Source organism: Protopterus annectens, chromosome 6.part0 (genome assembly GCF_019279795.1).
Source record: "Protopterus annectens isolate FY-2018-M chromosome 6.part0, PAN1.0, whole genome shotgun sequence".
Lineage (NCBI taxonomy): Eukaryota > Metazoa > Chordata > Ceratodontiformes > Protopteridae > Protopterus > Protopterus annectens.
In genome coordinates, this window is record NC_056737.1 from 645,318,512 (window position 1) to 645,342,464 (window position 23,953).

Below are 23,953 nucleotides of genomic sequence, written 5' to 3' on the forward strand. Positions count from 1 at the left end.
TATATTTACTGTTTTCTCATGGTTTAATCATTCTTTCTGAAAAATGAGTCAGTCTTGGTCTGTTCATATGTTTACAGGTGTGTACTAGGCTAATGGCCCTGGGGCCTTTACAAGCTTAGCCATAGGATTACCCTGCATCGTGACACCCAACCTTAGTTCCCAGTGCCTCTGTCGAGTAGAGCCACTGGAGTTATCCCTGGGGTGAAATTTCTATTTCCCATTCACTCATCAAGATTTCTCTTGAAGAGGGTCAGCAAGGTGCTCTACTTGACATGTATAGGAAGTCTATTCCATAGCATGGGCAGTCTCTGGGTTATGAAATTGTCCCTGCAGTACGTTCTGTTGATTGTGGTAATGAAGTTGAGGTCTCTGGAGCATGTGGTGCGTAGGGATTGGGATTTCAGTAGCTATAGCATTTCTAACAGAGCTGGGTCAGACATGGCTTTGTAAATCAAGCAGAGATTGCCTCTTAGTAGGCGATATGAGACAGAGAATAGTTGGAGTTTTTGGGTCTGTCCATATAGGACAAGTGTTTAAGGCCTAGGATCCTCTTTGTGAGGTACTTTTGCGGCCTCTCCAGTTGTTGCAGGTGTCTAGTGAGGTACATGTCAAATTGGGCACTGTACTCTATGACTGGCCTAATGAGGGAAGAATAAAGGGAGACAATGACCTCTTTCTTCCTGAATGCAAAACCCTTAGTAATGAGATATGCCACATAGAAGGACTTTCTGACCACAGTGGCAATGTGGTGATCAAGAGAGGTTGCTGTCAGCCTGTGTTCCCAGATCTCTTATAAGGTCTTCTGTGTTAAGTGGACTACCATCGATGTGGTAATTCATGGGAACCGGGTTTTTCCCAAAGGGGATGACGACATCATTTTTGGCATTCAGCTTAAGGCCATGGTTCTTACACCAGTCGTTGGTCTCAGCCATTCTGTAGGATGTCAACATCACTTTGGGAGTTAAAAGCTCCCAACTTGCAATCGTCTGTGAACTTTCTCAGCCAGAGTCCCTTTGGGTTGACCTGGACTTCATTGAAGTAGATACCAAACAGGAGAGGACGCAGGACCGAACTCTGTGGGACTCCACTCGTGACTAGTTGTCAGTCTGACTTTGGTGTCAGCTACTTTCACACTGTGGGTTCTATCTGTGAGCCAGTTTGCAACCCACCTAGTGATATAGGGGTTGCCACCTAGCTTAGTGAGTTTTTCTATGATTCTTGAGTGGAGACTGGTATCAAAGGCCTTGGCCAGATCAAGGTAGGCTGTATGAACCACCTTGCCTTCATCCACAGCTCTGGTGACTGACTCAGAGAAGTCGACCAAGTTGAGCAAGCATGATCTACCCTTTACAAAACCAAACTGTGTGGGATCCAGAGTTTAGAGATCCCCTATATCCTTGTTTATTAGGTCCATGATGATGCGTTCCATAGCTTTGCATATCAGACTTGTCAGGCTAATGGGGCGATAGTTCCTAGGGTCTGTAGTCGCTCCTTCTTTGTGGAGAGGGATGACTGTAGCAGTGTGCCATTCGGTAGGAACAAAGCCTGAGGTGAGGCTGTGACTTAACAGGGCACACAGGTGAGGTGCCAGCTCACTCTGTAGTTCATGTAGAACACAGCCAGGGATATTGTCAGGTCCCATAAAAGTTGTACTCTTGCCCTTGAACAGTGCTGTTTTAACCTGTGCAGCAGTAATACTGGGTGCCTGGCAATCTACTGGTAATGTGGTTGGTCCTTTGAGGGGGGAAGAGGGGTAAAAAGTTGGCACTGAATCTGTCGGCCAGTATATTGGCAATATCTGTTGGCTCGGTACAGGAGGTACCATTGTGCAGTAGCTCAGAGCAAATCTGGGTATTGCCATGGAGATTCTTTACAGAAGGCCTTGTGGCTGTCTTTACTGTCTGCTGCAATTCTGTTTTCATAGCTAGATTTAGAAAATTTGATGAGGTCTCTCAACTTTTTGTTGAGGCTGATAAGGGAGTTTTTCCAATCCTGGTACTTCACCTTATTCCACATCAGTTTCCTCCTCCTGTTGTAGAGTTTGTTTATGGCAGGGGACCACCAGATTGGCTTTCTTTTTTTGGAGGATAGCATCTTGGTTCTATTGGGTAAGGCGAGATCCATGCATTTGTGTATGTGTTCGTACAGTGCATTGGTGTATGATTTGGTGGTCATGCAACTATTCTCCATTTGCATGGGTGCCGTGAAGTTAGCCACCTCTGTTTTTAAAAGCCCAAAGTTAGCTTTGTAAAAGTTTTTCATGGTGGTTACCTTTGGAGGGGTGACGTGGATTTCCAAGGAGTTTAGTTTGTGGTCGGATCTAACCAGGGAGTAGTTGACTATTGGTGTAGAGCAATGGTCGCCCATGCTAGTAATGACCAGGTCAAGGATGTTGCTACCTCTAGTGGGGGTAAGAACGAGCTGGTCCAGGGCATTGGAATTAATGAAATCCAGGAAACATTGGGCAAGTGTATTGGTACACTAGTAGTTTTCCCAGTTAATGGAGGGGTAGCTGAAGTCACCCAGTATGACAGTGTTAGGTTGGACCCTAATATTCTCCAGGGTGCTTAGGAACATGGAGTGCAAGTCTTGGGAAATGGTTGGGGACCTATAGCAGGCTACGTCCTGAATCGCTGTCTTACCAATGTTAGCTGCACCTGAAGTATCTCTGATGCATTACGTTGGGCTACCGGTCTGGAGGTGTGCGCATCCTTTATGAATATGAAAGCACCACCACCTTTGGAGCTTCAGTCCAAGTTCCGTTGGGCTACCGGTCTGGAGGTGTGCGCATCCTTTATGAATATGAAAGCACCACCACCTTTGGAGCTTCAGTCCAAGTTCCGGGGCCGAAAGGTGTGGAATGAGTTATAGCCTGGTAGTGCAAGGGTGCTTTCTGCTGCCTTGAACCAGGTCTCTGTTACAGCACAAATGTCCATGTTCTCCATTTTAAGGAGTGCTTCGAGCGAGTGCATTTTGGGATTTAGACTTCTAGCTTTGAGCAGCATGACCTTCAGATTGCATTTGTTTATAGCTGTTACGGTGGAAATTTGGTCTTTGGAACACTGCCTAAAAAAGGCACTATAGGTGTGGCAAGAGCCTTGGCCAGTATCCAGAAGCCCAGGGATGACAGATGCAGGCCATCTCTGGCAAAGCATCGCGGTCCGTCAGTCATGTCATCCCAGGCAAACTGATACTGGATCTCCTTAGAATGACACAAGAAATTTAGCCAATTGTTGAAATCAATCATTTTCTGCTTGTACTGTGGTATCATTCTCGGTGATGGTAGGATGCTGCTCAGGGCTAGGATCATACCCACCTGGGCTACATAATCCAAGAGCTCCTCCTTGTCTCTTTTCATGAAGTCCTGGGAGGTACGTCTCAGGTCATTCACACCCGCAAGTACAATGACAGAGCCATACTTGTACCTATTGTTGAGGGACCTGAGTGTGTGCGTTATGTGGTGGATCCTGACAGGCAGCTGACTGTTACTTTCTCCTTATTAAACCTAGTGAGTGGGATACCACTGTGTCTCACTATCGAGTCACCTATGATCAGTGTGTGTTGGGTATGCTGTTTTGCCATTGGGGCTTTGGTTGAGTGGCACACTGTTTAGGAGAGTTGTGTCTTGTGATTAGTGTGTTGGGGTGGTCAAGTGTGTTTCTGCCTTGGAAGTCTCTGCTGTTTGGGTAGATTTTATTGACGGCCTCTGCGAAGGTGGGTGTGTGGTTTGCATTTTTATGTGAAGGCAGTGCTGGTGTGTGTTCTGAAGGGCTGTGTGTTCCATGTGGTGTGGTGCAAGTGTTGACCTTCTCTTGACCAGCTATTCCGGTCTTGGCTGGACAGTACGTGGCTTCCACTTTATATATACAAGTGAATTTCTCGCAAGTCTGAGTATTGGGAGGTAAGAGGAGAGGGTTGTCGGTGTACATAAGGCAGTTGCTACATTGCCTCAGGATGCCCAAGTTCACCAGGTTAATAGGAGAAAGCACAGGGAACTGAGCTTTAGACATGCCTGGAGGGGTGAACATTAATAATAAGTACTGGGGCCGTTTCCTTGCAGAATGTTTAGTGCTGGTAGGACTTTTGTGTGCTACAATAATTGCTCAACTCATCGGGTAAAGTGCTAGACTAAGACGCTACTAAAAGTGTAGGAGCGGAGAGAAGTAGCAGATCTAAGGGAAAAACTGAAGAGCAGACTTTGGCACCACTCAAAAGCTTACAAACCATCCTGGATACAGCAAGTCTGTATCTGGATTAGACTAGTTACAGGAAAGGCGGAAAACAAGTGCAAACGTGGGCTTTTAAACCAGAAACTTGAAAGAGATGGAACAACTGCCCAAACGGCCAATAAACTACAATTTCTGGGCCAGAAACCACTCCTCTTGTGGTAGATAAGCTACCTACTGCTTACCACTCCCACTGATAAGCTAGAAGGCTTCCCTCCAATGCAGAAAGGCTTGGGGGGGGGGGGCTCAAAAGCTTATATACAGTCCTGGATACAGCAAATCTGTATCTGGACTACACTAGTTACAGGAAAGGTGGGAAACAAGTGCAAATGTGGGCTTTTAAATCAGAAAGTTGAAAGAGATGGAAAAAACTGCCCAAATGGCCAATAAACTACAATTTCTAGGCCAGAAATCACTCCTCTTGTGGTAGACAGGCTACCTACTGCTTACCACTCAAACTACCTACAAAGGTAAATGAATGAAGCACTCTCAGCGCTGGCTACACCACTCAGCATACCTGGGCATTTTTCCACAGCTAATTACTTCAACTGCATTATCAGGTGGCTGACATACTCTTCTTTTGGAGTCTCTGCAATTTCTCTCTCATCCTCACCTGCTTCTTCTACTTCATCAGCTGCTTCATGCACTTTTACGCTGGTCTGTACTTCGGTCAATATTGCTTGGAAAACTGCGTCTGGGTCAGGTTCATTACAGGTTGCCACCTCATCCATTGCAACAAAGCCTTCAAAATGCACTTCTTCAAATTCTGCTATGGGAGATGGACTGTCTAATGGGGCCAACACATCACGCTCTTGGGATGTGACAAATATAACTTTCTTGAAACACTTCTGTATCGCTTTTGGGTGAACTTTATTCCAAGCAGAACTGATCCAGAGAACAGCATTAACTGAAGCAGTGGATGAAGTTGCTTCCACAGGTGGACCACATGTTTCTGTTTTAATAATGACCCACTGCAGGGCTAGGTAGTGCATTTTAAATGTTTTTATGATGCATTGCTCAAGAGGTTGGACTTCTGAGGTTGTGTTTGGAGGCAGAAATTCAGTGTCACGTTTGTGAGATGATTTACTTGCGGGTGGCCAGGGCAGTTGGCTACTGTCAGCAGAATAGACAGTTTCTTCTTCATTTCTCGTTCAATACCCCTTACCCACTCATCAAATAGGGCACCAGTCATCCATGCACATTTGATTTCCAAATGAAAGGGAGATCTTTGGGCTTCAGGTTCTTGAATGCACATGGCTGTGCCGATTTACCAATCACCAATGGCTATAGTTTCTCTCCAGTTGAGCTAGCACAAAGCAGAACTGTGAAATGTTCTTTGGAAAGTTTTCTCCTTTTACATTTGTCACCCTTCACAACAAGGCTCCTGTCAGGCATCGCCTTGAAAAAGAGTCCGCACTAGTCAGCATTAAAGATGTCATCTTTGAAGCTTCTGGTAAAGTCCAGGAGCGTTTTGATGAATTCTTCCTCAACTTCTACTGGAACATCATTAGATTCACCACACAAGACTTTGTGGGAGATCTCATGTCGCAATTTAAATTTCTCGAGCCAACCACTTGATGCTTGGAAATCTACCACCCTGAATTTCTGTGCAAATTTTTTAGCAACTCCTTGGGATCATCGGCCCAGAGATTTGGGCATTAACTGCCATTATTTGTTTGAACCAGCTTAATGTGGCTTCACTGACTTCATCAAGGGAAGTTTTCCTCCTTTTCCGCTGTACGTCTCTGCTTTCCTTACCATCTCTCTCCAAGTACTTATGTTTACATTTTTGAATGTTGCTAACTTTCGTCTTGCTAACACCAAAATGTTTAGTCTTTCTTTGGCTGCTGCTTTCCAGTAAATGTAAAAGATCAGCCCTTTCCTTCAATGTCAGCTCTTTGAGTTCTTTCATTTGGCACATCATGCCTCTATTAACTAACATTTTTCAGTAATTGTAGAATGTACCTATCATTCAGAAAAGTCCTTCACATTGAAAAAATCTTCAGCAACACATGATAAACAATAGGACATTAGGCTCAATCCAACATGTGGTAATAATAAAACATGAAAAAAGAATTTGTACTACAGAAAAAAACAATACAACTAAGGTGCAAAGCCCACACCTTCTATCCCTTGGTGTAGAGTGAACTCAACTAGTCAAGTTATAGAGGGTAAATTAATATTGTGTATTGTAGTCCAAGTGGTCAAGATCCATCTTACAGAGGTGGTCAATATAGAGAGAGGTCAGTCTTCCACTAAGTACATGTGGCGCATGTCCAGTCTATGAAAATTATATTTTATATATATATATATATATATATATATATATATATATATATATATATATATCTTCTTCTTTCGGCTTTTCCCGGTCAGGGGTCGCCACAGCAGATCACCTGTCCGCTCATGACTGGCAGTGGAGTTTTACGGTGTTGAGTTGCCAGCCCAGCGTCCACCCTTCCACAGAAGGCGCACACACACACACACACACACTCATGTATAGGGCCAATTTAGAGTGTCCAATCCACCTACAGCATGTCTTTGGGATGTGGGAGGAAACCGGAGCACCCGGAGGAAACCCAGGGAGGACATGTAGACTCCGCACAAAAGGCACCCCAGCTGAGAATTGAACCGGAGAACCTCTTGCTGTGAGTTGGCAACGCTAACCGCTGCACATGGGTCTACTTTGACCCATCGAAATTACACTTTAGCGAAAACTTAGTTTCACGTGTCCGGTGTCGTGAAAGTGCATTTATGCGAAAATGCACTTTCGCAAAACTACACTGCATCGAACAGAATTCCTGGTACAATGGTGCAGGTACTGTGTTTTTTAGTTGTCGGGAGGCTGATGTACATCGCGGTACAGTGAGGATAAGGGAATATTCTCTTTTCCTCACTGTAGTTAGTATACATTAGTAGCGGTGGGGTGCAGCAGGACACAGCCCCTCTCTGCCTTAGTGATTTTAGTGTGTTTGCTTTTTTTATTCGTCAGTGTAGTGTAATTTCACAAAAGTGCATTTTCGGATAAATGCACTTTTGCAAAACCATACGCGCAAAACTAAGTTTCACTAACATGTAATTTCAATAGGTCAAAGTAGACCCCTAACCGGTAAAAGCCGAAAGACACAAACAAACAAACGTACATGTGTGTGTATATTTTATGTAAATATTACACACACACACCCCTATGTACGTCTTTCCTTTTCTAGCTACTCAAAATCTCACTAACCTGAAAATAGACAAAAACAAAATTTACTTAGTCACTTCATTTCATAAACTCTTAAAGTTTCTAAACTTAGAAAAAACAGGGCACTTACTGCAATCAATTCATGAGAATCGTTTTATTAAAATAAATTACAAAATGCTAACTTTTTCAAACCTTCACCTTTTAAAGAATAAATCAGTCTGGGATCTATTGAACACTAATATATATATATATATATATAGAGAGAGAGAGAGAGAGAGGATATGAAGAAAGATTTAAACCAACTTAAAGGTTACTTATATCTGAGACAGGTAAGATACAATAGTAACACATCTAGTACAATTAATTTAAATTTCTTATTAAATTTTACAACAAGACAAGGTTACCTCTAAATCTCATAACAATTCAAAAATTGAGATTTAATGAATATTATTTTTCTAAAATATGGCATGATCTGGACAAGGAAATACCCCATAACAATGATTTGATTAAGAAAGTTCTATATTACAAGTTTGTATCTATTAAAATGCTCTTCTATGCACAACTGATTATTCATAATGCTTACTTAACCCCATCAAACTATTTCACTTTAATCTGCAACAATCTGCAACCTGTAATTCCTGAAATGAGTCTAATGCTGATTTATTCTATATTCTTTGGAGCTGTCCACCAGTCAAAAACCTGTGGGATCCTTACATGACAAACTTATCTCGTCAAGCATAAACAATATCCCATAGAGCTGGGAACTCACTTTGTTACATATTGTCCCCTTTGACTTAAACCCAATCACCATAAGAATTATCATTACAGTTTGTATGTTAATGAATCACTACTTAACGAAAAACTGGACAGAAATGTGTACAGCATCTTGGGGAAAATTTTAAAACAAATGCCACTAAGTGCATCAAAGTACTTAAAATAATGAACTGTATTAACTTGACAAAACACCACAAATTTGGAAGCAAATCTTGAACGTAATCCTCTGATGAAATAATTTCCCATTTTTTAACTTGCAGCTCTGACGCACTTATCTTAACTACAATAAAATACGTGTATCACTATTTCCCATAGATATACCAATGAATCCAAGGACTATCACTCTAAACTAGTGAATTCATTGTATATATTGATATAGACTCACTTCATTGCTTTTAATTTTCTACTTATGATCATCATCACCACCACCACCAACCTAAGCTGCAAGTTAAAACAGCATATATTAGGTTCTTTTCATAGGCTGATCATTAGTTATTCATCAAGCTCTTTTAAGTCTTTTTATGCCTTTACACACAGTTGCATGTAAAATATTTCACTTTTGTCTTCATGTTTTTAGACTATGACTATTCTTACAGAAATTCCTGAATGAGCAGCTCATCAAGATTTGACATTGAACCCTCTTTAATTTATAACTGGTAATATCTACCAAAAAGTCTACCACATGGACTCTTAGTTTTTTGCATGTTTTGTTTGTCTTATGTGTTTATAATTGCTTACTCACAAAAAAAAATGTAAATTACATTTGGGAAAAAAAGCACATCAGAAAAACAATACTGTAAAGGTCTGCAGTGTAATAATAAAACTGTGTCAATAACATTACAACTCAGAGTATTGTAATGAATGACATGGGCACTTGCTAATTTACATGGAACCCAAATGCGATTCTCGAAACAGTGGAAATACACGTGAATGATTACAATAAATATGTGTGTGTGTGTGTGTGTGTGTGTGTGTGTGTGTGTGTGTGTGTGTGTGTGCGTGTGTGCTCACACACGTGTAAAACATCTGAGACTACAGTATCCTGGAGTACTTCCAACACTCAGATGTTCAGCAGTCTTATTAAGCAGCAGGGATAAAGAGATATAGCTTTGCAGAAGTGCTTGAAAGGTTTAATTTTTTTCATCGTGTTGAGATTGCTACTAATAGGGCTCATATTTCTGATGACAGAAGTATGTAATTAACCTGATAAAGAATAACAGGATGAAGGACAGACTTAAGATTCCTAAACATACATATCCCAACCGCAAACCTTAATGGGTTTAAGCACCTGACACAAAGTTGCAATCTTGAAGAATCAAGTTAAAATCATGTTTTCCTATTTTATTTTACACACACTCCATTCTAAAAATGATAATAATCACAAAGTCACACTAACAATGCAGCCACTTAGAAAGCAGTAGCCTACTATGACATCAGGGTGATTAACAAAAAAAAAAAATCAGAAATAAAGGAAATGAGTGCAAGAAATGGAAGCAATTTTTACAACTATCCTCACTTAACTTTGCTTTTAGAACTCCGTCTTGTGAAAAAGTGCTCTGCAGAAACCTTGAAACACAAAACATTACTTAACGCACATTTAAATGAAATGTTTAAGGGGGAGTTTGGTTTATTACTCCGCCCTGATGTGAAAGCTCTCTTCCCACACCCCAGAGTACAAATATTCTGCCTCCGAGATTGTACATACTGAGAAAAAGAAACTCTACAGATGGAGTCTGTATATTCGGGTTCATATTAGGATGAAAATGCATTTTGTCAAATGCGTTTTCGTCGACACATGTAGGGCGAACAGGCAAAACAGCGAAGTGGCTGTTCAGCGAATTCTTTCTCTGGGAAATAAGTTGCTTGACCGCTTCGTTGCTTTGCCTGTTCTGGAGTGTAGTGTGGTCCCTTGTCCGGTATAGCTCCCGGGCATGATTGTGCAACAGTTACTGACCTTAGGGTTAGGGTGCGGGTTAAGTTAAGTGCATATGTATAAAAGTGTTTACTGCTTTTATTTTACGTTAGATGTATAGTTGAGTTACGTGTGTGTGTGTGTGTGTTTTTAGCTGTTTACTTTTGTTTTTTGGGGGGTAGGATTAGGGTTAAGGTAAGCGTGTTTGTGTTTGGAACTGTTTATGTTAATGTGCGAGAGTTACTGACAGAGTTAGGGTACGGATTAAGGTAAGTGCATATGTTTTAAAATGTTTACTTTTTTTTTTTGTTTTTGTTAGATGTATGGTTGGGTTACGTGCATATGTGTATTTAGTTGTTTACTGGTTTTTGGGCGGGTATAATTAGGGTTAGGGTATGTGTTTGAAAGTGTTTAATTATTATTTATTTATTTTTTTTTTTTTTGTGGGTTTGGAACAGCGATTTCTTTCCCAGGAAAGAAATCGCTGTTCTGTGGTTTCAACATTTTCAGAGTTCGCTGAATATGTGTTGATGTAACACCGTTCGCTGTTTTCAGCGTTCAGTGTTATAATATGAACATGTATATTCCAGTTGCAGTGGAGATGCCTTTCCAGAAATTCCTTAAGTTTTGCTATGCACATTAAGGGGGTAGGTAGAGTAAAAACAGTACCAAGATGAACACCATGGCAACAAATTAAGTCAATTCCAATTATATATATATATATATATATATATATATATATATATATACGTATTCACTTTAGAATATTGAAATACCATAATCTCGAAATTCAAAATATCGAGACCAAAATCTTGAAAATGCAATACACCAAAACCTGAAAACATTGATTCCCATAACACCAAAAAATCATAGCAAACCAATACTTACTATAGTCCACCACAACCACATATAGAAACAAATAAAAAACAAACTATATTAAACTTCTCCAGATATAAGCAACGCCCCACACACTCCCTGCTACTTAAATATATCAACTCTTAAATTGCACTACACAGAACAAAACGGGAAACATACCATGCCGCGCTTCATGGCTGCCTGTTTAATTTGCAAAAAGCTATCCTCAACCTTCTCTTAGAAACACTACTTCACTGCTAAAACACTATACATTATTATACATCTCTCTGATACTTAACGGAGTTTTACAGGTAACCTCAGTCATGTTCCCCTCTTACTTACTATACTACAATATAACACATCTTAAAGCCACAGCAACTAATTTGCACATCATAACAGTGTTTACACAGCCGATTCAACATTCTAACATTCGACACTGCAAACTTTCAGCATAATGCACTTTCAGGATTTCTCGATATTTTGAATTTCGAGATTATGGTATTTCAATATTCTAAAGTGAATCTATATATATATATATATATATATATATATATATATATATATATATATATATCTGGGTCCCCCTCAGAGTATCGAAATTGCAGAACATCGAACCTCTGATTATCAAGGACCAGAGGATCAAAGTTCTGCAATACTGAACTCAAAAACCCATGAAAACTTTGTATTTCACATTTTTGCAGGGGGGGCAAGCCCTCCTGCACCCCCAATGCCACCTGCTACTAAAATATACCAACTCTGAGATCGCACTACAGTGAAGAGAATGGCACAGAACAGAAAATGTACTGTTCTCTTCACTGTAGTGCGATCTCAAAATTGGCATATTTAAGTAGCAGGGGGTGTGGGGGTATGGGGGGCTTGCCCCCTACAAAAACTTACAAGCAGAGTTTTTTTTTTTTTAATTTAGTCTACTTTCATGTTCGATGTTGTAGAACATTGATAATCTCGTCCTCGATGATGTGTGGTTCAATGTTATGCAACATATTATATATATATATATATATACATATAAAATTCTTTGCAAGAATGGCTTGTAACTTTTTGGGATATTACAGATGAACAGATTTTCTAGTTATCTATACAGAAGGAAAGCTATGTTATAATTGGGGATGGGTATAACATAAATGGGATTTGACATGATGGTTAAGATGTTTATCTCATGAACAGAAGGTTCAGGGTTTGAGTCTCACCTTTGAGGGGAAACTGGCTAGGTTTACAATGGCTTACAACAGTATTAACCATATTACTTACCCATGAACCTATAATGTTATATTGACTATACCTCCTCGTCATATGGATACCCTACTATGGACTTCTGGAATAAACTTTCTTCAGACCTTCAGTAGTCTTGGTATATCTATGGTATAAGCAAATACAGGCAACTGTTGGGGTGTGTTTATAAGTACACTCATTTCCCCACTTAAAAGCTCAGAACACATTTACTGTACCAACAATCCAAGACATCTACAATGTACTCATGGTTTGGTAACATCTTGCATGGCATTCCAGATCATCTTCACAAGATATACATCACACTTTAGCAACATTACAAAATCACCAAATAATACCTATGCACGTGCGAAGATATAATTTTCCAACATGGTAGGAATGTGTGCGTGTGTATGTACATGAAAGATTAAAAACCATTAGGAAGGTGTGTGTGTGTGTGTGTGTGTGATAAGTTCTAAACAATAATGTGCTATAAAGGTGGCCCATGACACTAAAGAACTCTGAAGATACCTGAAAAATACTTCTACATTAAACATGCAACAATGATACTTTTCATGACTACTGGAAACAAGTTTTAAATGAGAAAATGTTTTAAGTTACAGTGGTGCAAGTAATTGTTGTCATTTAGTAAAATGGGAGGTATAAACACAACAATAATCTTTTACAAGTACTTTTTCATTAGTCATAACCAAGCTGTCAAATGCAGATGCAAAAATAAGAACAAATTTATGACCAAGGCCTTGGATTACTATGTTCTCTTCTTTCTCAATGCACAAAACATAGCTAAATGTATTTCAGCTGTTCAACACCTTTAAGTGTTTTACTTTTACTGTGCTTTGCTGATCAAAATGTAAGTGTTAGTTGATCTAGAAAAATCCACCCATCCATTAATCCAGAACCTCTTTTTTCCTGAATTTTTACACAAAGGGTTAGGGTGTCACTTCAACAGTGCCAATCATCTAGAACCAATGTTCAAACCTCTAAGTAGATACCCTTTCATAGTTTTTCTTCCATACCACACACACACAGGCGCGCACACACACATGCGCACACACACGCAGGCGCATGCACACACACACACCTATGACCAATAATGTGACCATCATACCGTGACAACAATGCAACTCCTGCACTTCCAAGCAGTCTCCAGGCAATTTCTTCTGCATTTGCCTTATCAAGAGCATATGTCTCCTTTTGAGTAATAACCAGAACTAAGGGCAGCTGCAGCTGAAGATAAACACTGGAAATCTTTTCAGGCTCTGTAGAAGCTTCAATCTAATAAGTAAGAAAAAAGGACTGTTTTTTAAGTGAAATTTTTTTGAAACTATAACCACATTTAGCATATAATTTAAACTCTTAACTCACCACCAGTGGGTCCTCCATCAGTTTCAAATACATATGAATATTTACAGTAGTCAAAGGCTGACCAAGTTCAGAACGTCTACATGGCTGCGAGCTTACAGTAACCATTTTACAATGGCAAACCCAAAGTCTTCCTTGCAGATTAGAAGAATCTTCAGCACTATAATAAAAGAAATGAAACAGTGTTACCCTTTATACTATACCTACCCATCACTTTCAAAAGTGGAAAAGAAACTTGGCCAAAAATACAGACTAAAGAATAAATTAATTCATTTGGAACTTAAAAGTTTCAATGCAACCATGCTACAGAATACACTGCCAGCTTACTAAGCATATTTTTCCTACACTAAATCAGACATTTCCACCAAAGTCGTTTAAAAAATATCACAGTTTATCTGACACTGTGTGTTCCACACTACATATAATCCATAGAGAAAAGAAGCCATTTTCAGATTAAACGAATAAAAGGTAGTAAACAAAAAATCCCAGACAGGATCCCACCTTGTGATAATCAAAATTATTAGTCAAATGACAAAAAAAAAGAATCACATAATGGCTTCAAAAATAAAGTGGGTTAACCCACTTTATTCACTGATGTAGCCTGTCTACTGCCATGACAAAACATTAAGGAAGAAAAACTTGGGTAATTACAAATATTTCACTAATTCAGCAATTTCTTCTATATTTGACTTATAAACGTTTGTACATAAGACATATTCCATGTACATGCTGTGAACATTATGTACTCAATATATACACTTTACATATACATGGCACACACACACACATTATATATATATATATATATATATATATATATATATATATATATATATATATATATATATATATTAGACACACGCTCACATACATACTCACAAAATATATGTGCGTGTGTGTGCATATGCATACTTTTTTTGCTTAGTTAATTGTCACTTGCAATGCTGAACTATGTTGTGCCTTGTTTACATTAATGTATTACTGTACTTTGTGGCTGCCTTCTGAGCTGAGTAGTGGTTAAAGGTCTTGTACCAGTCAATGTTATTTGGTCTGTAGCCAGGACTTCATCCCTTTATGTCGCCAGAGCAGGAGTGTCTAGGTGACATTAATATAATATTCAAGAAAGTGTCTCTGAATAATAACAATTTGTTTAGTTAATCTAGCCATGAATAATTGCCTCAATAAATTCTGGCTAAGACTTTTGGAGGAAAGGCATCCAAAACTCTAGGTACAAATCATAACTAACATGCACATGTGACTATCTGCTAACAATTTGCTAACTTATTGAATTGTGCTTTGCAAACATGCAGCATTATATGTCAGAAGATTAAAAATGAAAACTGCTTACTTGGGAAGCTTGGTTTGCTCAGCTTCCTAAAATATTTGATTTTTCTAAATTGCAAGGTGATTATCCAAAATGGAGGCAAACCTCTAGCAAATAGAAATTAAAAAATACTGGTAATTATCTAAGACAGTAAAATAAAAAGGAAAGATACCACATCCTCTATTTGAACATTGTTTGGCAATACAAAAGTTTTTTCTCTTCCAGTCAGATAGTTGCCACATATAAATTACAGATGATCAAAATAAGGAAGTCTTTAGCCACAAATGTAGGTCTATGGGAACATATTTTTAAAATGCCCTTGTCTGCAGCTTTTTATTACTGCACTTAATAAATGATACAGTAACAAAAAGGATAACATACAATGTCTAAAACCAACCATATTTTAAGTACTGAATATTGCAACAGAGATAAAAGAACTGGATGTGGGATCTTGAGAAAAGGAGTAAATTACATAGGAATAAATAGAAATTGTGGGAACAATACATGCAGAATAATGTTCTGTAGGAGGAATGAGGTTTAAGGGAAGACAGGAATTGAACAATTAATGCAATGTTGGATTGCTGATAGCTAAACAAAAGAACATACGCGATATATAATGGATGCAACCGGGAACAAGACAATACGTTTTTTTTTTATTTCATATAAATGTATGTTTGCCTATGTCTTAAGCAATAATTTAATAAAGTTGTTAAAAATGGGTAACAGATGCAAGAACTGCAAATTTTGACTCTATGGGGCACCAGATTCTGGACTAAAGAACATGATGTTACTAACTTGTAGTTTGCTACATGAAAACATCATACAAGTGGACAACCCACAATTTCATAGCACATTAAACTTGCATTGTTTCATCATTAAACTATCTTAATTAATTAAATTAATCCAAAACTATCACCTAATAATAAATGAAAGCCATAGTTAGTTACTGGGCTTAACTCTAACTCACAGTCAGAGAATAAGAACTTTACAGTAGAGAGTCAATTACCCAAATGTCAATCATCAGAACACAGCCTTCCAAAATTTTCCTGCAGGAAAAATCATAAAATTTGAATACGTAAATGTTATACGTATTCGCTTGGCGTGTTTTTTGTGCTTGTAGCCGCTAGTGTGAAAAATATTCTTTACTGTCCACTGGAATCGCTGAATGGTTGAAAAGTGTATTCCCTACATGCAGAAAAGACAAGATTTTAGAAATTTTTTATCCGGCTCAATGCATGTTTGATTATCCGAACAGTGTAATTATTCACACTACCCTAGGTCTCAATTAGTTTGGATAATCAATTCTCTACTGTATAGTCTTATTTGATTACCACCAGCTCCCATGTCCCATTTCTCTTTTATTGTCCATTATTAAAATAACAGAAAAGTACAGTTGTGTACACTTACCCTAAATGTAGATGTTCGAGTGCATTTACTGTTGCAGTCATCACATTTGTGTTATCTGCCTCTGCAGGCAGTCCTCAGCTTGTTTCAACAAAGAGGCTACCCTATTACAATGATGGAGGAAATAGGTGGTTATGTTATTCAGCAGTGGAATGTGAAATATAAACCATTATTAGGAGCAGGCAATGCATTTTACAGAAGTTCTAATGACATCATGGTTCAAAATGGTAATGTTAATAGTTAACCACCATTATTTCAGAGAGCATGTGTATTACAGTATAATTTGTGTGTTGATAATATTAAAAGGATGATGTATAAATTTTGGTATGTTATAACTACTGACGCTAACTTAGTTAACATTTTGGGTAATAAACCCAATTTTATTTATAAAATGGGAAGGAATATGAAGTCATTAGTTGAGCAAAGATATAAAGAATCAAAGAATCATTACAAAAGTAGTAATAACAGAAGTAAGAAATGTGGATTTTGCAATCAATGTAAGCATATGTCGCAAGGGAGCCAAATAAGATTAGAGAATGGACATAAATCCTTTATAAGAACAAAATCTGGTAACTGTAACACAAAAATGGTGATACACTTGGCGAAATGCGATAAATGTCCAAGTTTTTATGTAGGAAAGACGGAGAGATGTCTAAAGAAGAGAATTTATGATCACTTTTACAGCATTAAAATGAAAGACAAAACAAACGCTCTATACAGACATATTGAAATTAAAGGTGGTGAACATCAATTCAAATTTAATATACTTGATATCATAGATGTCGACCCTAGAGGAGGAGATTTTAAAAGTCTTTTAAGTTAAAAGGAAGTATGGAGGCAAATATTTTTGGATGCCACCACTCCACCTGGTCTGAATGATTTTATTTCTGTTAAATCATTATTATTTAAACAGTTTAACACAAAAGATCTTCAGTTTTAACCATGACTATTTTAACAATGTTAAATATACAGGTTTTTTAACCATGTAATTTATATAATTTATATGATTATTTTCAGCACATTCATCATTTATCATACATTTGTTTAGAAATATTATTATTATACTATTGCACATTTATATATATATATATATATATATATATATATACAAAAAAATTTTAATTTCATCAAATAGTATATATTTTTTATAGTGTTCATAGATAGGGAGGTTACATTAGTTCATATTTATTTTATTTTATTATTGCATATGTATAAAGTTGTTTAAATTATTTTTTGTATATAGATTATATTGTAGAACATCGCAGTTTATCAACTATGCTTTTAACTTGGGTGATTAATGCGATGAGTTCCACATGTATATAGATTCATTTATTAACAATGCATATCGTATTATGAATTTTTTAATAGTTTTTTTATAGTATTTTAACTGTTTTTGTGCTAATGTATTATTATGTCAACGCATATTACATTGTATTATATGTGAAATGGTTACCTTTTACGAAGCGCTACTAAACAAGTGCAAATGTTTCTTTAAGAAGGTGAGATTTTTTTGGCGCCAAATAAGCTTTTTAAGCTGATTTTAGTGGTTGGTGTTATAGTTCTGAAGAAGCCCAACTGTTATGGGTAAAAGCGCTTAACTCATTTCTATACGCTTTATATGGTTTTGGTCCGCTGTCAGTTCGTCCTTGTGGTTCAATAAATTGGATTTGTACTAAATAGTGTGGCACTTATTGGTGGATCCGGAGATTTTCATTTGCTGTGCATAGCTTTTTTTGGATTATTCTGTTGGAGTCATATTCTTGAAAAAGATGGGATAGGTGGTTAGGTGATATGACTCTTCTGGATGCAGCAAAGTACAGTTGTGTACAATTACCATAAATGTAGATGTCAGAGTGTATTCATTGTTGCAGTCATCACATTTGGGTTATCTGCTTGCAGTAGCCCTCAGTCGGCCTGATTATCAAAGTCTTGGGTCCGTCTCAGTTGCAGTCTCATCTTCCGTGACGTCAGATAGTTAGGGGTATAAAGCATGCAGCTGACGCCATTATATCAGTTTTTCTTGCCCCAGATGTCAGGTGCCCCCCTTAATGGGAAGCAATTATATATATATATATATATATATATATATATATATATATATACACACAAGGTTATACCTCCAACAAAAAGCAAATACACCAAAAAGCTTTTAAGCATAGTAAAGGAGAGTAGAGGTACAGCCAAAAGAAGTCAGGGGGCTGGAAGGAGGGTAACCAGGACTGCAACAGTGAATACACTCTAACATCTACATTTATGGTAAGTGTACACAACTGTACTATGTTCTTCATGTTTCACTGTTGCAGTCATCACATTTGGGTAGATTCCCAAAGCTAAGGATGAGAGGAGGAATTTAGATAGCATTAGGACCAGCTATAAGGCCCTGCAAGACTGCAGTGGCAAAGCCAGCTCTGGATTTAGAGAAAATTGGCAAATGGTAATGCTTGGTGAAAGTATGTACAGAACTCCAGGTAGCACCTACTAGGATGTCTCTAGTAGGGACACCTCTGAAAAAGGCTGTAGAGGTAGATGCAGCCCTGGTTGAATGAGGTCTAATCCCCTGTGGGATAGGTTTTCCATGGTGATTACAGCAGAAATTAATGCAATGACCTATCCGTTTAGAAATGGTTTGCTTTGAAATAGCCTTCCCTCCTCTGCCCCTGCAGCAAATGCCACCAGCAGTTGTTCAGATTTCCTTTGAGGTTTAGTCCTGTCCAAGTAAAATCTAAGTTGTCTGTGCACATCTAAGGAGTGCAGTATCCGTTCCCCTTTGTGTCATGGATTACAAAAGAAGGTTGGTAAATGAATGGACTGATTAAAAGCCACACTGGATACCACCCTTTGGCATGAAAGAGGGACTGGTCCTGAGGGACACCCTGTCCGCATGAACTATGATGAAAGGCTCCACTGCCATAAGGGCCCGTAATTCAGATACCCTTCTTGCTGAAGTGATTGCTAAAAGGAAAGCTGTTTTCCAAGAAAGGAATTTTAACTCTGCAGTTGCAGCTGGCTCGAAAGGAGGAAGTGTGTGTTTTTCCAAAATTAAGGTCCCAGGCTGGAGTTGGGGCTCTCCTGGGTGGTCTTAAGTTTTTGGCCCCTCTGAGGAACTGCTTGAGCAGTGGGTGAGAAAAGAGGGTTGGGTTCTGTGTTGTAATGAGCTGAAATGGCTGAGGCATGAATTTTGATGGAGGAAAAGGAAAGGCCCTTGTGAAGCATCTCAGTTAAGTATTGAAAAATCTGAGGTAAATTGGGCGCTGCTGTGGCCATCCCTTGAGTTTGGTTCCAGGCACAGAATCTTTTCCATTTTTCAGCATAATGTTTTCTAGTACTTGGCCTCCTTGCCTCCAAAATGACATCCAACACTTGTTTACTGAGGGATGGTAACGGAGAGATTAGATAATTATCTAGGCTGCCAGGTTCAGGGTTTGAAGCTGGGGGTGCAGAATCTGACTCTCCTGCTGAGACAGTAGGGTAGTGGTCTGAGGTAGGTGCCATGGGGCCCAGCTGCAACACACTGTGCAAGAGGGGGGTACCAGTGTTGGCATGGCCAGTCTGGTGCAATCAGTATCATCCTTGGTTTGTCCTGTCTGAGCTTTAGTAGTAGTTTGGAGAGGAAAGGCATAAACTGATAGATTTTTCCAGCTGAAGGACAGGGCATCCACTTTCCAAGCTTGTTTGTGGGGAGTCCTTGTGCATAATTTGTCCAACTGGTAGTTCTGGGTGGAGGCAAACAGGTCTATATCTGGGATCCCCCATTTGTTGATCAACATGTTGAAAATCTTTGGTTCCAGTTTCCACTCGTGTGGGTCCATGAGATTTCTGCTTAGTTCATCTGCCAGCGAATTTAGTTTTCCTGGCAGAAATTGAGTCTGTAGATGCACTTGGTAGCTCAAGGCTGTGTTCCACACAGCCATGACTAGTCTGCAGAGGGGGTAAGAATGGGTACCCCTCAGCTTGTTTATGTACCACATAACAGTGGTGTTGTCCGTCTTTACCATTAATTGTCCTGGAAGAATGTGGTCCTTGAAGGCTGTCAAATCATTCTGTACAGCTAACATTTCTTTTTGATTGATATGCAGGTGCATTTGACTTGGGGTCCATTTGCACTGAATGCACATCCCTGCCAGGTGAGCCCCCCATACATAGTCTGATGCGTCTGTTGTTAGGGTTTGGGCGGCAGGGGGTAGAGTGAATGGTAGTCCCTTGTTTTGGTGGCAGGCCTCTGCCCACCAAAGGAATTCTAACCGTAGGCAAGGTATGATAGGAATCATTGCTTCTAGATCCTGAGAATGTTGACACCATAGGCTTTTGAGATACCATTGTAGTTTCCTCATATGCAGTCTTGCTTATGGAATTAGTAGAATGAACAAGGCCATGTACCCCAAGGCTTGCAGTATTTGCCTTGCAGATAACAGGGCTTTTGTGGCCACTAGTTTGAAGTAAGTCGTCAAATGAATTTGTTTCTCTGGCATGAGGAAAGCCATCTGGGAAGTTGTGTTCAAGCTTGCTTCCAGGAATATAATTTGTTGACAGGGTACCAGATGTGATTTATTTTAGTTTACGGTGTACCCCACACAAGTTAACACCTTTTGTACAAATGCCAGATGATTCAGAAGTCTGTCCTGGCTTTCTGCCTGAATTAGGCAATCATCCAGGTATGGGCATATTTGAATATTTCTTTGCCTGCAAAATGCAATGACTGGAGCTAGGCACTTTGTGAATACCCTGGGTGCAGTAGATAAGCAAAAGGGCAGCGCAGATAACTGATCGTGCATGCAGCCTGCGTTTAAAGCGTAGGTATTTTCTGCAAGATTCCCTGATTGGGATGTGCGGGTAGGCTTCCTTTAAATCCAGTGTTACCAATCAGGCATCTTTGCCTATCACGGGAAGCAACTGGTGAATAGTTAGCATCTTGAATTTTGGAATCACCAAAAAGGTGTTTAGGATAGACAGGTCCAGGATAGGATGCCATGAGTTATCTTTTCTGGGTACCAGGAAAAGTCTTGAGTAGAAACCTTGTTCCTTTTCCTCTTCTGGTACAGTCTGAATAGCCTTTAACCTTAAGAGAGAGTGTACTGGCTTTTGAGCCTCTGCCCACTGATTTGGGGGTAGATCTGGCCAACCGTTTGGGGTTGGTAACATGTGGAAGTGAAATCTGTATCCTTGGGAAAAATAAGTTATGTACTCACCATAACGTTCCATGTTGGTAGTCCATCTCACCCTTCATTTTTACATATGGTTCGAAGCCGATCCTCTGCTCCAACTCGGCTGATTTACAAGCTCGAAGACCTCTGGTTGGCTCATGGCTAAGCAGGTACCCCATAGTACACCAGTACAAACCCCAGATCCTGTTTGCTGCTCACTAGAAGAAAAAAACCCATAACAGACAAACCGATACTAAAGGGTCTCCAACCAAAGATAACCAAATTATTATTATTGTTATCTCCAGATCTCCCAGAATGGGGGCAGGAGGGCGGGTTGGTAAAAATTAAGGGTGAGATGGACTACCAAAATGGAACGTTATGGTGAGTACATAACTTCTTCATGTTGTGTAGTCCAATCTCACCTTCATTTTTACATATGGGACAGTGTCCCTAGCGCTTTATTCTTGGGTGGCTCACTGGAAAATACTCCTAAGCACCGTGGAGCCAAAGGATGCTCTACCCCTGGAAGCTAAATCCAATTTGTACTGTGTAATAAAAGTGCGAGGTTTAGCCCATGTAGCTGCTGCACAAATATTATCAAGTGGGACCCTGGCTTGAAAGGCTGCAGAGGTCGACAGCGACCTGGTAGAATGAGCCTTGATCCTGCAGGGTAAAGGTCTAAAGGTCTGCCCTCCAAACTGTAGATAAAGGCTATGCAACTGGAAATCCAGTTAGATAGTGTCACTTTAGAAACTGGTAAGCCCATTCTGGAGTCAGAAAAGGAAATGAATAGTTGATCTGATTTCCTAAATTCCTTGGTCTGTTGTAAATAAAAAAGTACAGTTGTGTACACTTACCATAAATGTAGATGTTCGAGTGTATTCACTGTTGCAGTCATTACATTTGGGTAATCTGCTGGCAGGTTGCCCACAGTCGGCCTAAATTCCAAAGTCTTGGGTCCTTTGTCAGCTGCTGTCTTCTCTTCCATTACGTCAGGTCGTCGGGGGTATAAAACATGCAGCCGACGCCACTTTCTTTAGGTTTTCTTGCCCCCGATGTCAGGTGCCCCCAAAAAGGTAGCAATATTATATATATAAATATATAAATACATGCATCAATATAAACTTTACCATCATCTACAAGCAAATGCACCACATAGGTTGTAGAAGATAGAGAAGGAAAAATTAACTTCAGAATGACAGGGGGATGGCGGGAGGGTAACCTGGACTGCAACAGTGAATACACTTGAACATCTACATTTATGGTAAGTGTACACAACTGTACTATGTTCTTCGTGTTTCACTGCTGCAGTCATTACATTTGGGTAGAATCCCAAAGCTATGGTTGGGAGGCTGGAGCTAAACAGCATTAGGTATGGCTATAAGGCCCTGCAGCACTGCAGTGGCAAAGCCTGCCTGGACTTAGAGTAGAGAGGCAAATGGTAATGCTTTGTGAAGGTGTGAACAGAACTCCAAGTAGCAGCCTCTAGAATGTCTTTGAGTGGTACTCCTCTGAGAAAGGCTGCTGAAGTAGCTGCAGCTCTGGTGGAATGAGACCTAATGCTCTTGGGCACAGGTTTACCATGGTGTAAGTAGCAGAAACGGATGCAGTAGCTTACCCACTTTGAAATTGGCTGCTTTGAAATAGCCTTTCCTTCTGAGCCTGCAGCATATGACACTAGTAATTGCTCAGTTTTTCTTAGAGTTTTAGTCCTGCTCAAGTAGAATCTTAGCTGTCCGTGTACGTCCAAGGAATGCAGAATTCTCTCCACTTTGTTCTGCGGATTTGGATAAAAAGTTGGCAGATGAATTGTTTAAGAGCCACATTGGAAATCACCTTAGGCATAAAGGTAGGATTTGTCCTCAGACACCCTGTCCGGGTAAAATATGATAAAACGCTCTACAGCCATAAGGGCCTGCAGCTCTGAAACTCTTCTTGCTGAAGTAATTGCTAGTAGCAGAGCTGTCTTCCATGATAAGAACTTTATATCAGTGGTAGCAGCTGGTTCAAATGGAGGCAGGGTGAGCTTTTCCAACACATAATTGAGGTCCAATGCAGGTAATGGTGATCTTCTAGGGGGCCTTAAATTTTTGGCTCCTCTAAGATACTGCTTTAGTAAAGGATGAGAGAAGATTGGTGGCTCTGTGTTGTAATGAGCCGAAATAGCAGAGGCATGGATTTTGATTGATGAGAAAGATAGGCCTTTGTCAAGCATCTCAGTTAAGTATTGTAATATTTGAGGAATATTTAGTTCTGCTGTATCAGTTCCTTGTGCTTGATTCCAAGCACAGAATCTCTTCCACTTGTCAGCATAACATTTTCTAGTACTAGGCCTTCTTGCTTCCAAAATGACATCCATCACAGCTTTACTGAGAGGTGTTGTTTGTATGATTAGCCATGCTGCCAGGTTTAGAGTCTGTAGTTGATTGTGCAGGATCTGATTGTTTTGCTGGGATAGTGGGACAGTAGTTGTGGTCTTTGAGGCAAGGTCCAAGCTGGGTATTAAGACAAGTTCCTTAG

The 23,953-nt window shown here is 39.4% G+C and overlaps 1 protein-coding gene across 1 annotated transcript in view; it reads right to left on the reverse strand.

Moving 5' to 3' along the window:
* TXNDC16 (thioredoxin domain containing 16) overlaps positions 1-23,953 on the reverse strand; it is a 1,725,832-nt gene that overhangs the window by 1,289,342 nt on the left and 412,537 nt on the right. The window contains exons 5-6 of the mRNA XM_044073553.1: positions 13,568-13,724; positions 13,311-13,477 (exon numbers count right to left, since the gene is read on the reverse strand). Of these exons, the coding sequence (XP_043929488.1) occupies positions 13,311-13,477; positions 13,568-13,724 (324 nt within the window). The remainder of the gene's footprint in view (positions 1-13,310; positions 13,478-13,567; positions 13,725-23,953) is intronic.